The sequence below is a fragment of the Lagenorhynchus albirostris genome, chromosome 12, assembly GCF_949774975.1.
Source record: "Lagenorhynchus albirostris chromosome 12, mLagAlb1.1, whole genome shotgun sequence".
Taxonomy (NCBI): domain Eukaryota; kingdom Metazoa; phylum Chordata; class Mammalia; order Artiodactyla; family Delphinidae; genus Lagenorhynchus; species Lagenorhynchus albirostris.
In genome coordinates, this window is record NC_083106.1 from 38,554,037 (window position 1) to 38,567,749 (window position 13,713).

Genomic DNA, 13,713 nt, shown 5'->3' on the forward strand with positions numbered 1-13,713 from the left:
CAAGGGGGAGAAGCTTCATGACAATGGATTTGGCAAAAATTTCTTGGATAACCAAAAGCACAGGCAACAAAAGCAAAAACAGACAAATGAGGCTACCTCAAACTTTAAAACTTTTGCGTAAAGAACACTATCAAGAGAGTGAAAGGGTAACCCACAAAATCGGAGAAAATATTTGCAAATCATACATCTGATAAGGGGTTAATACCCATAACATACATTAAAAAAACTTCAACTCAACAACAATGAAAAACAAGCCACCTGATCAGCAAAGGGTAAAGGACTTGAATAGATACTTCTTCCCAAAAAAGATACACAAATGGCCAATAAACACATAAGACGCCTAGCATCACTAATCATTAGGGAAATAAAAAGCAAAACCACAATGAGATATCACTTCACTCATTAAGATGGTTATTAAAAAACAAAAATACAAAAACCCAAAAAATAAGTATTGGTCAGGATGTGGAGAAACTGGAACCCTTTTGCACTGCCCGTGGGAATATAAAATTGTGCAGCTGCTATGGAAAACAGTACAGTGGTTCCTCAAAAAATTAAACATATAATGACTAAATGATCCTAAAATTCTATATATCCAAAAGAATTAAAAGCAGGGGCTCAAAAAGATATTTGTACACCGATGTTCATAGTAGCATTATTCACAATAGCCAGAAGATGGAAGCAACCCAAACGTCCACTGACAGATGAATGGATTAACAAAATGTGGTACATACATACAATGGACTATTATTCACCCTTAAAAAGGAAGAATACATGCTACAATGTGGATGAAACTTAAAGACATTATGCTAAGTTAGACTAGTCACAAGAGGACAAATACTGTATGATTCCACTTATATGAGGTATCTAGAATACTCAACTTCATAAAGACAGAAAGCAGAATGGTTACCAGGGGCTAAGGAGGAGGGGACTGGAAATTACTGTCTAATGAGTATGAAGTTTCAGTTTGGGAATATGAAAAACATTCTGGAGACGGATGGTAGTGACAGCTGCATGACAAGTGAATGTACTTAAGGTCACTGAACTGTACACGTAAAAATGGTTAAAATGGTTAATCTTAAGATATATGTATTTTACAACAAAAACCTAAAACTAAAATGGAATAAAAAACTCCAACAATAGAAAAATATCAAGTATCTAAAAATAAATTTTAAGAATACACAAGACCTTTAAGAAAATATTAAACTACAGAGAGACAGTGTTGTAAAGATGTCAAGTCTAATTAAGTTAACCAGTACGTTGACTTCTCTCTCAATTAAAAAAAAGGTTTTGGAGACAAGGTGAATAGATGCTAACACAACCAAATATTAGGTACTAAAGTTCATTTCATAAAAATTATGTAACAAATAGGTAAGAAAATACTGAAAACAATGGAGAGAGAGGTGTTAACCATACCTTACACAGACAACAGAATTTGGTACTAAAGAAGGGATACTCAAATAGCTGAATGGACAGACTAGAGAGAACAGAAGCAGAAGCAAATCTATTTGAGAATTTAATAGGTAATAAGTAAGGGCAGCATTCAAATCAGGAGGAAAAATCAGGAGGGAAAAGGATTAGTTAATAAACTTTCCATTTGGAAGGAAAAAACAAAAGCTCAATGCTAACCCAATGTTACCTCACTCTTTATAACCAAGCTTTTGAAAGCATCACATAAAAAACCCCAGAAGTCATACAGGTAAAAATTAATAAATGTATTCACGGAGACTACTAGCTGCCTACTCTATCTTGATTTCTCTACTTTATTTTTTATTTTTTAAAACTAAAATTGGGGGCTTCCCTGGTTGCACAGTGGTTGAGAGTCTGCCTGCCGATGCAGGGGACACGGGTTTGTGCCCCGATCCGGGAAGATCCCACATGCCGCAGAGCAGCTGGGCCCGTGAGCCATGGCCGCTGAGCCTGCGTGTCCAGAGCCTGTGCTCCACAACAGGAGAGGCCACAACAGTGAGAGGCCCGCGTACCGCAAAAAAAAACAAAAAACAAAAAAAACAACTAAAACTGTATATATTTAAGATGTACATGATGATTTAACATATATTCACACATGCACAGTGAAATGACTACTACAAGCTAACTCACCAAACTAAAAAGCTTCTGCACAGCCAAGAATAATCAACAGAATGAAAAGACAACTTAATGGAATAAAAATATTTGCAAATACATATCTAATAAAGGATTAATATCTAAAATATATAAGGAACTCTCACAACTCAACAGCAAAAAGACGCAACCCAATTAAAAAATGGGCAAAGGAGGGGTTCCCTGGTGGCGCAGTGGTTGAGAGTCCACCTGCCGATGCAGGGGACACGGGTTCGTGCCCCGGTCCGGGAAGATCCCGCATGCTGCAGAGCGGCTAGGCCCGTGAGCCATGGCCACTGAGCCTGCGCGTCCGGAGCCTGTGCTCCGCAATAGGAGAGGCCACAACAGTGACAGGCCCGCGTACCACAAAAAAAAAAAAAAGGGCAAAGGATTCGATTAGACATTTTCCCAAAGAATACATACAAATGGGCAACAAGTATGTGAAAAGGTGCTCAACATCACTGATCATCAGGGAAATGCAAATCAAAACCACAATGAGACATCACCTCATACTTTTTAGGATGGCTATTCCTAAAAAAACAAAAAAAAACCAACAAGTGTTGGTGAGGGATGTAGAGAAAAGGGAACCTTTGTATACTGTCAGTGGGAATGTAAATTGGTAATGTCATTATGGAAAATGGTATGAAGGTTCCTCAAAAAGTTAAAAATAGAACTACCATATGATCCAGCAGCCCTCTTTTGGGTATATACCCAAAGGAAATGAAATCAGTATCTCTAAGAGATATCTGTGCTCCCATGTTCACTGCAGCATTATTCACAATAACCAAGACACAGAAACAACCTAAATGTCCAACAAAGAAAGAAGAAATTGTGAGATATATACATACTTTATACATATATTGATATATTTTATACATACATACACAATGAAACATTATTCAGCCTTAAAAAAGAAAGAGATTCTGCCACTTGCAACAACATGGATGATCCTCTAATTTCTTACTAACAACACAATTTTGTCTGATGCTACAAATACATTTCTCAGTCCCTCTTAGAAACAGAGGTGGCCAAATAACACATCTGGCAAACAAGATAGAAGCAAAATGGATTGAACGGAGCTTCCACAAAAGCTTCTAAAAGGGAAAAGACTCAAAGTGTCAAACTCCTACATCTCATATTCCTGCTCAGAACCTGGAGCCAACGGCTAGAGCTCCAGTAATGACTGAAGTAGAAGGAACTAAGTATGGCTGAAAGGTTGAGAAGGTGACTCAGTATCTTCAGATGTAAGAGTACATCTTCAGATGTAAGAGTACATCTTCAGATGTAAGAGTACATCTCTATACAGTACATCTCTATTTTGTTTAAGCCATTGTTGTCTGGATTTCTATTACTTGTGTCTGAACTTAAACTTAACTGACAACAGACATTTAAAAAATTCAATAAAGTTGAAAGCTTACTAACATAAAAATATATCCAATATTTATGACAAACGATTAACTGCATTAATTAAAAATTTTCTATCAGTAAGATGAAACACTCAATGTGAAATTTAGAAGATCAGATCTCATTCATAATAAAATGTACAGTAAAATAATGAATTTCACTTATTAGATTGGCAAATTTTTTAAAGTTTAAAAATAACCACTGTTGGTTATTAGGTAGTAGCTATTAAAATTTAAAAATGCATACATCTTTTCTATCTTAAAAGGACTTTCCCTCTACCTTACTTCCTCTCAATCTATCCACCCCATTTGTCTTTTCATTCACTGCAAAATTTGACAAATATTTTAAAGCCCTCTTCTCCAATTCAGGGCCATCTACTTACTCTCACTAAAATTTGGTTTCAGTTTTTGTGCCTCTACTGAAACTGTTTTTTCTAAAATGTCAAATGCCAAATTCAATGCCCTCTTTTCAGTCCTCATCTTCCTACACCTCTCTGTGGCATTTCATTTGGCACTACTGACACTCCCCTTCTTAAATGCTCTGCTCTTATGGCTTCGAAACTATACAATGGGTCTCCTATCTCTCATGTTTCTTTTCAATTGTTTTCCAGCTGTCAAGAGGTAGTGGGTTTTTTAAGTTTCTATCCTTGATTATGATACCTTTTATACTCTTTCCTTAGGCAGTCTCATCCACACCAATTTCTCTAATTACTGACTTTATTATGTATAATGATTATCACAACTATGCCTCTGCCCCTGACCATCTCAAATTTCCCACTTGAATTTTTCAATCATTAACATTTTTACACAATGTTCTTTGACTCACTCACTTGTCTATTTCAAACCCATCATCCTACTCCTCCAAAGTCAACTTTTTCCTGTATTCTCCATCCCGGCATGCCCTGTCCCCTCTAAGCTACCCAATTAATTCTGTCATCAATAACAAAAAGGCAAATTAAAAATTCTCAATTTTAACAGCTAGTAACTTAACGGGGAAATATTTAAAACATTTCCTTTAAAAATAAGAGAAAGGGATCCCATGATTGCTGCTTCTATCTGACACCCTGAGGTATCTTAGCCACTGCAAAAAATGAAACTGAAGGTATAAGGTTCTCAAAATAAGAACAAAACTGTCATATCCAGACACCTATGGATGTACACTTTGAGAATCCAAATCAGTAAAATGATTAGCTCACTGGTTTATTATCAATATACAAACGTTACTTGTGTTTCTAATTACCAGCAACAGCAATTATTTTTCATTAAAGGATACCACTTAAAATATCTATAAAATCTAACAAAGCTGTACAAGATCTAATTGCAAAAAATATAAAATTTTATTAAATAACAAAATGAATTGAGAAAAATGATTTGTTCCCATGAATATATCATATCATAAAGATACCTATTTTCCCTAATCTGATTTACAGTTTCAGTACAATTCCAATAAAAAAAAAATCCTAATAGGTTTGCTTTGTTTTTTTCTTTAATGGAACTTGATTTTAAAACATATATGGAAGAGCAAAGACCAATAGTAGTCAAGGCACTCCTGAAGACTAGGTTGCCCTCCCAAAAGCTTTACAGAGCTACAGTAATTAAGACATGTGATGCAAGAAAAAGGATAAATTATCCAGTGGAACAAAATAGAGAACCTAGACACAAAAACACAATCTACATATAATTTTGCTTATAAGACAGAGGTAGCAACACAAATCACTAGAGGGAGAAGAAACTGTTCAATAAAGGGGCTAAAACAACTAAATATGGAAAACAATGAAACAGAATCCCTTATACCACACACAAAAATCAATTCCAGTGAATTAAAGATTTAGATATAAAATTCAAACCTTTAAAATTTTCAGAAAAAAAAAAAGAGATGGAAAAGTATTTCTCTCTCCTTGGGGTAGGAAAGCAAAAACATCCTGAAGAAACAAAGAACATGAACCACAAAAAAGGCTGATATATTAAATTATACTAAAATTAAGAACTTATACTCATCAAAAGAAAGTAAAAAAGATAAGCCACAACTAGGAGAAGACAGAGGCAACACGTACATCCAAAAAGATGCAGAATTACAAGGAATTCCTACAAATAATAAAAGATAAACCACCCAACAGAAAAATGGTCAAACATTTCATAGAATACGAAACACAAATGGCCAATAAATATGAAAAGGTGTTTGAACACATTAATTATCAGGGAAATATAAATTAAGACCTCATTGATATAATATTTTATATCCACTAGATTGGTAAAAACTCAGAAGAATGAGAATATCAAGTTTTGAAGAGACAAATTAATGGGAAATCTCATGCATGGCTAAAAGGAGTACAAGCTGATTTTTTTCGGAAAATAATTTGATCTTGAGGTTGAGCGTGCCATACCTTATTTTCCAGAAATTCTACTCCTCAATGTAGGTGTAACTACCTTACAGAAATTTTTGCTTATATACACCAGAAGAGGTGTATAAGAAAAGTATAACAGCATTTGACATGGTTGATCATCTCTTTCTTGAACCATTTTCTTCCATTAACTTATATGACCTCACTCCCTTGTGTTTTCTCCTTTCTCACTGTTCCTTCTCAATCTCTCTTGCTGGCTTTTTCTTGTCTTCATACTCTCTAAATATTAGAATACCCTATCTTGCAGGTCCTTCTATCTTCATCTGTCTCCCTGGATGATCTCATCCAGTCCCATGGCTTTACCACTCACAAGCTCCAAACTCCACCTTGTATGCCAGTCTTACGTTATCTAAATAACCTATTCAACATTGCCACTTGAAGGTCTTAGAGTACAGAAGTCATTCATGCTGTTCTCCTTTCCAGCACTGCACTTCCCCAGCTCCTTTGAAATAAGGTGTCGTCATATGACCAAGTGTGGTCAGTGAAATGCAAGCAAAACAAAACACGTCTGAAGTAATACTAGCGATCCATTTGTAATCTCAAAGTTAACATGGCCAAACAGAATCCCCACCTGCACTTCTCCGAATCTTCCCGCATCTCAGCAAATGGTACCATCATCCATCCGTTGCGCAGGCCAAATACATGAGTCATTCTAATTCGTTTCTATCTCTCCTCCAACTCCAGAAAATTTATCATTAAGATCCGTGACCTTGCCTTCAAAGTAGATATTACATCTGCTGCTCACCACCTCCACTGTTATTACCCTAGTCTTAACCACGCTATTTTCAATACCATAGTGGAAAACTGTGATAGTCTTCTAACTACTTCCCTCATTTCCAATCTCCTTACCATGCCCTAAGGCCCTACACCATTTGCTTCTGCCTACCTCTCTGACCTCACTCTCATGTTATCTAAAGATAATCCAACTACATGGGCCTTCTGCAATCATATGAACATGCTATGCTCAAGGCCTTTACATTTTCCATTCCTCTTTGCCAGATCCATCTTTTCTAATCATTCAGATCTCTGCTCACATATCACCTCCCCAAAGAGGCTTCATCGTCACTCTACCTAAAATACAACAGATTCCACTCATTTTACATGCTAGTTATGAATTTACTGCGCCAAATTCATTCTTCGATGTCTGCTCTGCAAATATGGAGATGAGTCTTAAATATCTTTCTTTTCGAGCATGGTGTTAAGTTTTGTCATAGAAGATACTAGAGAGATATTACAAGAGGAAGGGATTACCCTTCCTGGTTCCAGTGTGTCCTTGGCAGGTTCCTGCTGTGCAGGCAGGTTCTCCAGCACCTAGCTCTTGCAGTGCACAGAAGGCAGCAGCACCCTAAGGCCAGCAGCTTCCCCCAACACTCCCCTCTCCCTTGGGAGGCTTCAAATCAGAGTATCTCTGGCCAGACATCTCTCCATGAATAGCTTTCTAGGGTACCCTAAAGCATAGGCTAATAAACATGTTCTTAAAGGGCTAGATAATAAATATTTTAGGCTTGCAGGTCATAACTCTGCCCCTGTAGCAAGAAAGCAACTACAGACAATACGTAAGTAGACTGAGCATGGCTATATTCCAAATAAACTTTACTTTTAAAACACATGGTTGGCCCACAGGCCATAATCTGCCAACCCCTGCCCTAGAAAGCATATTTCCCGGCAAGTTCTGAAGGATGGATTTCTAGTAAGTCCCACTAGTGTGGCATCACTGAAGTCTTTGCCATTCAGTGAAATATAGTCATTCTCTCTCCAACAAGGTCTTAGACTTCGGGGAAGGGCTCTTATTTGGGCACTTGCTCTTAGGCCTACCAGTGATGGCTGCTTCTTCTAACTGCTATTCCTATCTTCTTTAGAGTTTTCTTTACCCCAATTCTCCTAATATAGTTATCCTATTAAACTTTCTCTGTTCAAAATACTGTGTGATTTCTGTCTCCTAATTGCACTCTCTCTTTACCCTGCTTTATTTTGTTATCACTAACTAAAATTATATTATTTGTGTTTGCTTACTTTTTAATTATCAGTATCCTTCACTAAAATGTAAGATCTATGAAGGCAGCTATTTTGTTAACTACTGAATGGATTCCTACTACCTAGCACACTGTCTGGTTGTAACAGAGTCACAACTATTGTGAGTGACAATAAATGAGTCTTTGATCACAGTGGACCAAATTATATTTTTAGAATTTCAACTCTTGGATTATATATATCAAATGAGGAGATGAATGCATCTTGTTTATATTGCTCTCTCTCTCAAACACACACAACCCTAACTCACTAATATTGTTCTGCGTCTCTGCTTATGGTATTCCTTCACTCGCTACTTCAAAATTAATAAGTAACTTCTTTGAGTGCAAAATTTCTACCTTACTGCTGTTTAAACCTGTGAAGCTTAAGCACTGCAACACAGAACTCTCCCTATGCATTTTATAAGGGACAAAAAGCCACTATTACTCAGTAGGGTGAGAAGGATGGTAGCTTCTCTTTAGGCCTAACCCACAAATGTTAGCAAGCTTCCAAATAGTAATTGTTTCTGCTCAAACTGGTACTCTTGGTTATAAACGTCCAAAATACTCTTAATAATAATCTAATACTTCAGCCCCATTACTTTAAAAGTTTCCAAAATAGAAGTCTCTTTTTTAAACAACCGGTCTATAATTTCTTAATGTTTACCAACCATTCCTTGTGAGTCTCTAGCTCTTTCTCTTATGTATACAAATAAAAAATAGTCTGTGAATCAGTCAACTTTTCTGTAGGTCCATCTAAAGTGGATTTAACCCCTATTCTGCCACATTTTTGGCCTTTCTTGTTTTCACTTGAGAGTACTGCTGGGAAATTCAAAACAATACCATAACACTGGGAAGTCTAAAGATCTACTGTTCAAATTCATCCAAAACAGCTAGAAAACACTGGACAAATTCTGGTTTTGCTCCCTTTCCCTCCTATTTCCTGATCTGTCTCTGCTGACTTGAGATGGATAGGGAAGTACAGACTGCCATAGGGCACAAAAAGGTAGAACAGATGGGTATGAAGTCTTTGGTGGAAATCACTTCTTGGTATTCTCAAGCAACCTGAAGAACTGAGACAAAGGAAGTAACACTGGTAAAACAGTGACTTTCCAGTTCTTTCTTTTTTTAATATTGCTTCACTTCAACATACACTGAGTATCATATATCAGTAACAGTAAAGGCTGTTCCTTACGATCAATGGCAAGAACTTCCATTCAACTTCCACAACTTCTTGTCCCTGAAGATCAAGTTTCCCCAGTTGCTACCAAGCTAAACCTGTGCCCTCTGTTGAGGACTCTGTTACATTTAAAACAGCTTTAGGTTGTTCAACAGTACTATCCCTGTCCTCGATTCTGGTAACAGACTGCCTACCAGAGCCAAAATAGCTATAGGAAATGTAAAAACAGACAAAAAAGAAAGGAAAAAGAAATATCAGTGGGGAATTTGGGGGATGTACTGTATGTTTTAAAGACACTCAGAATCTAAAGACATTTCTATTACTTGAGTTTATAACAGTATTATTTTGATTGTTCAGAATATTATATTTCTACAATTAATGACATCAATGGGGGTATTAGTTCATTTCTGTCATACTACAAATTTCAAGGAAAACTAAAGTTATATAAGTCTTCAGGAATATTAAGCCAAGCTTTTCAAACTGCAGTTGGTAAGTTTTCTCCCCTTGCCTTACACTCTAGCTAGAGTAAATTATTTTCCACAAGTGAAAACAATTGCATAAAAGATTGCCTCCTTTCCAAAACATCTTCTACTTCTAAAAAGTCTTAATATGATTTTCACTCAGAGAGTATAAATGCTAAATTACCTCAACAGAAGTCCGGCAAAACAAATTTGAAGGAAACCAGAAACAACCATAAATAGCAACTTCTAAAAGAAGAGAGTAAATTATTTTGGTTTTTCCATCTAACATCATTGTTCAATTAAAGTTTTACCTTTCATTGTTAACACTGTTTTCGGAAAAATCTGTGGGAATGTAAGACAACTTCCTTAGGCAACTAAGCATAGCCTAAGACATTAATCCAGAATTGTCCACTGACTTGTGGAGGAGTAACATTTTGGTATAAAAACTAAATATTGTGACGACCTGTATTAAGTGTAGGGCCGTTGATGGAAGAATGATCTGGGAGCTCAGAAATCTACGCTAGAGCCCCACCTCCGATAATGCTAGCTTTGTAATTATAGACAAATAATCTAACCTAAGCTTCAAATCTACATAATGAGACTAAACCAGATGATCTTTGAGATTGTTTTCAGGCATCATTCCACTTTTATCATTCCTACCATTTCCATTACCTAGTCCAAGGATTTCACTGCTTAATCAAACATTTATTAAGAACCTACTGTATCCCTTGGCACAGATACTGTCCCTGTCCTCACTGAATTTATATATATATATATATATATATATATTTTTTTTTTTTTTTTTCCTTCAGTACGCGGGCCTCTCACTGTTGTGGCCTCTCCCGTTGCGGAGCACAGGCTCCGGACGCGCAGGCTCAGGGCCATGGCTCACGGGCCCAGCTGCTCCGTGGCATGTGGGATCTTCCCAGAACAGGGCACGAACCCGTGTCCCCTGCATCGGCAGGCGGATTCTCAACCACTGCGCCACCAGGGAAACCCTGAATTTATATTTTAATTCTCCCACTATGTATTAAAAAATGAGAAGCCAAAACATAAGCTTAGACTTAATAATGGAAAAAAAATAAGAATGATTTTTAAGTGGTTTATTTAGCTTAAAATTCATAAAATGATGCATTTATGGATTAGTATGAAACTCTACACATTTGATACTGCCCATAAAATTAAAGTAGTATTAAAATATGTTGGCTAATGAGAATTTATTAGACCTGCTGACAGAATACCCCTTAACTAAAACCAATTTCCAATATATTTAGGTACCATTTTTAGGCAATAAAAACAAGAAGGCCCACCCAAGACAAATAGGTGTGATAAAGTCAGCTTGGGAGTGGGGAGACTCTCAGTCCAATCTCTTACACATGCACAAGGCTGAGTAACTGCAGTCTGTGCTGATCCATCCTTGTCAACTTTTAATCCTTATGACTGATGAAAAGCATGAGACATCTGTTTATTTTTAAGTGTATAATAGTGGCTGGCTTCCTTATTTTCACCCCACCCCTTCTTTGTACAACTGTACAGAATTCATCAAATGCCTAATGCACAACATCCACTCGATGCTACTGACCTTCAAGAAAATTAAGTCCTAGAGGGAGATAAAGAAAATAAACAAATGACAGCAATATAAGGCAGACTGTGGTGTTACAGTAGTCAAAACTTCATGTACTCAATATAGTGCTCCCTGTTAAGATAAAATAGTAAAACTGAGGGCTCCTAGCATAGGAAAACAGAACAGAACAGAAAAGAAAGTGAGAAAGAGGGGAGATAACATTTACTCAGCACTTAACAGGTGCCAGGCACTGTGCAGGTAGTTTTCACTTACTCTTTTCCAGGCCTCTAAACAAGATAATATCCAAAACAGATGACCATCTACAATAAGAGAACTCCACTCCCCTTCACAAAACGATTCCAATAGCCTAAGTGTATTGTAACGCAAATGCTCTGTTTATGTAATAATCATTCTAATTAGAATCAGTATTTGAAACTAGAGGGGGGTCTTGGATCACCTAAGTAACCCATTCATCTTATGGACGATGACACTTGGGTCAGACGAGATAAGGAGCCTGTTTAGTGGCAGAATTGGGATCAAACCAATAATCAAGACATCTATACACCACACTGCCGGCAACTGTTTAGTGAAATTCAGTGATTCGTTTTTGCTCTCCACTATGTTACTGAACACCTGTCTATTGGCACTTTTATTAAAATAATCATAAAAATCCGTTTATAAAAATGGCTCAGAATCGCGAAAGAATAACGTACCATTTTCTATATAATATTTTCAAGCCTCCTGATAAGCAGTAACCTGCGTTTGAACATGTGCCTCCTTCCCTGACTGCCGTCATAAAGATCTCAGATGCGAGGCGAACTGTGTGTCTGTTTTAGGGGCGAGAATCAGGTCGTGAAGGTAAAGACTGCCTCACATAAACCCCGCGTTGAAGATCCCGGCCAGAGCTGCCCGTGCCCCCAGCGAGCCGCAGCCCGCGAGCCCGGCGGGAGGACGGAGGATGAGTGTGCAGTAACGTGGCTCCCGCTCCCTCGGCTCGTCGGCCGCCCTCGTTCCGCCGGGCTGGTTCCGAACGCCGCCCGGATCGGACCGTTACGGGGTCTCCTGGGCCGCGGCGCCCCGCGCGGGCCGCCCCTCCCCCACCGCGGCCTGAGCCAGCAGCACCGGCCGGGACCCCCGCGGCTCCCCGCGCGAACAATACCGGGGTCCCCCGCGAGGCTGCACGCCGAGCCCCATGCCACCCCGCCACCCCCGCGCCGCGGGCCTCACAGAGGGCGTTGAGCCGCAGGCCGCGAGAGACAACCCCGCGGGAGAGAGCGAGAGAGAAGGACGTTAGTTAGGGGGTTCGGAGGCCGCCGTGCCCTCACCCTTACCTGACTCCAGGTGATGAACTCGTTCGTGTGGGTTTCCTCCACAAGCGTCCACAGCTTGCTGAGGAAAGCCGGCACGTTCGAACTCTGCTTCATTGTTAACGAGGCGCAGGAATTCCTAATTCTACACCCAAACGCGGCGGTAGCGGCGGAGGCGGAGGCGTCGGCAGCGGAGGCGGGGGCGGCGGCGGCGGCGGCGGCGGCGGCAGCAGCTGCTCCCCGAAAACGCCCACAACGCAGGCGCAGCAGCTCCCGGGCCCCGCCCACCTCGCCCCGCCCCGCCCCGCCAGGCGCGCAGTGAGGCGGGGTAACCGGGCGGCCGCACGTGACTGACCAGTCTCCCCGCTCGGCCTGTGCTCACTGGTCTCGCGCCGGGCCCGTTCCCGACCAATCCCAGGAGCCGACCGCACAACAGAGGAAAGCAATTGGATGCTGCAGATGGGGAGGGGTGGGAGCAAAGGGGGACGCTGCTTTCTCATTCGCCCTGTCTATAAGAGCTCTCGCTGTAGCGGATCTTCTGCTTGGGGGACTGTGTTTGGTTGTTTCACGTGGAAGCAGCTTTGGATGTTTGGGCTATGGCTGGAAGGCTACAGAAAGTCCTCAGGGGCCTTTGAGTCATAAGTTTGGTAGGCAAAGTGTGGGTTGCGCCAGTCAGGCAGGAGGAAGGAGTGTAATACTTCACACGGGGGTGGAAAAAACAGCTTTCAAGAATGATTTGCTAGGCCCCAAATTGAAACTGTGTTAATAATAATGAACCTTGACCTTAAATTTTCATTAGGAAAAAATCGTTCCTATAAAACACATTTATCAAATAGAGGAATTTAAATAAGTCACTCTTTACTAAGCACGTACTACAGTGAACCAAGAACTGTAATAGGCAGCTTACATGCTGTTTAACAGACATGGACTGCGCACTATGTGTGCAGCATAAAAAGAAATAGCATCATTTATCCTGTTTTAATCAATTAAAATAATTGTTCCTGTAGGTACTTTACAGGTATGTTCTTAAGATAATTATCGCTGTATGTCCTTTACAGATTTGGTATAGTGGAAAAAATATTGGACAAGGAGTCAGCATATGAGTTTAGACCCAGCTTCAAGGACACATTAGTGGATATTTAATTACACTGGTAGTGTGTGTAATTAGAGCTATCCCTTAATCTGTCTGTGCCGGTCTTTCCCATCTCCTCATTGGGAATAAAACTGTCTCTCTTTTCATCCCTTAAGATAACATTAATAACATAGGAGGTTTGAAAATATAAAGAATTG

At 39.3% G+C, this 13,713-nt stretch overlaps 1 protein-coding gene across 3 annotated transcripts in view; it reads right to left on the reverse strand.

The window, feature by feature from the left end:
• Positions 1-12,643, reverse strand: part of HSF2 (heat shock transcription factor 2) — a 37,164-nt gene extending 24,521 nt beyond the window's left edge. For 2 of the 3 annotated variants that reach the window (XM_060167899.1, XM_060167898.1), the window contains exon 1: positions 12,448-12,643. In XM_060167899.1, coding sequence (XP_060023882.1) covers positions 12,448-12,540 — 93 coding nt within the window. In that variant the 5' untranslated portion in view covers positions 12,541-12,643. Of the gene's footprint in view, positions 1-11,829; positions 11,944-12,447 lie in introns of all 3 variants that reach the window. The other variant, XM_060167900.1, reaches the window with a different exon arrangement.
• Between the last annotated feature and the right edge of the window lie 1,070 nt (positions 12,644-13,713).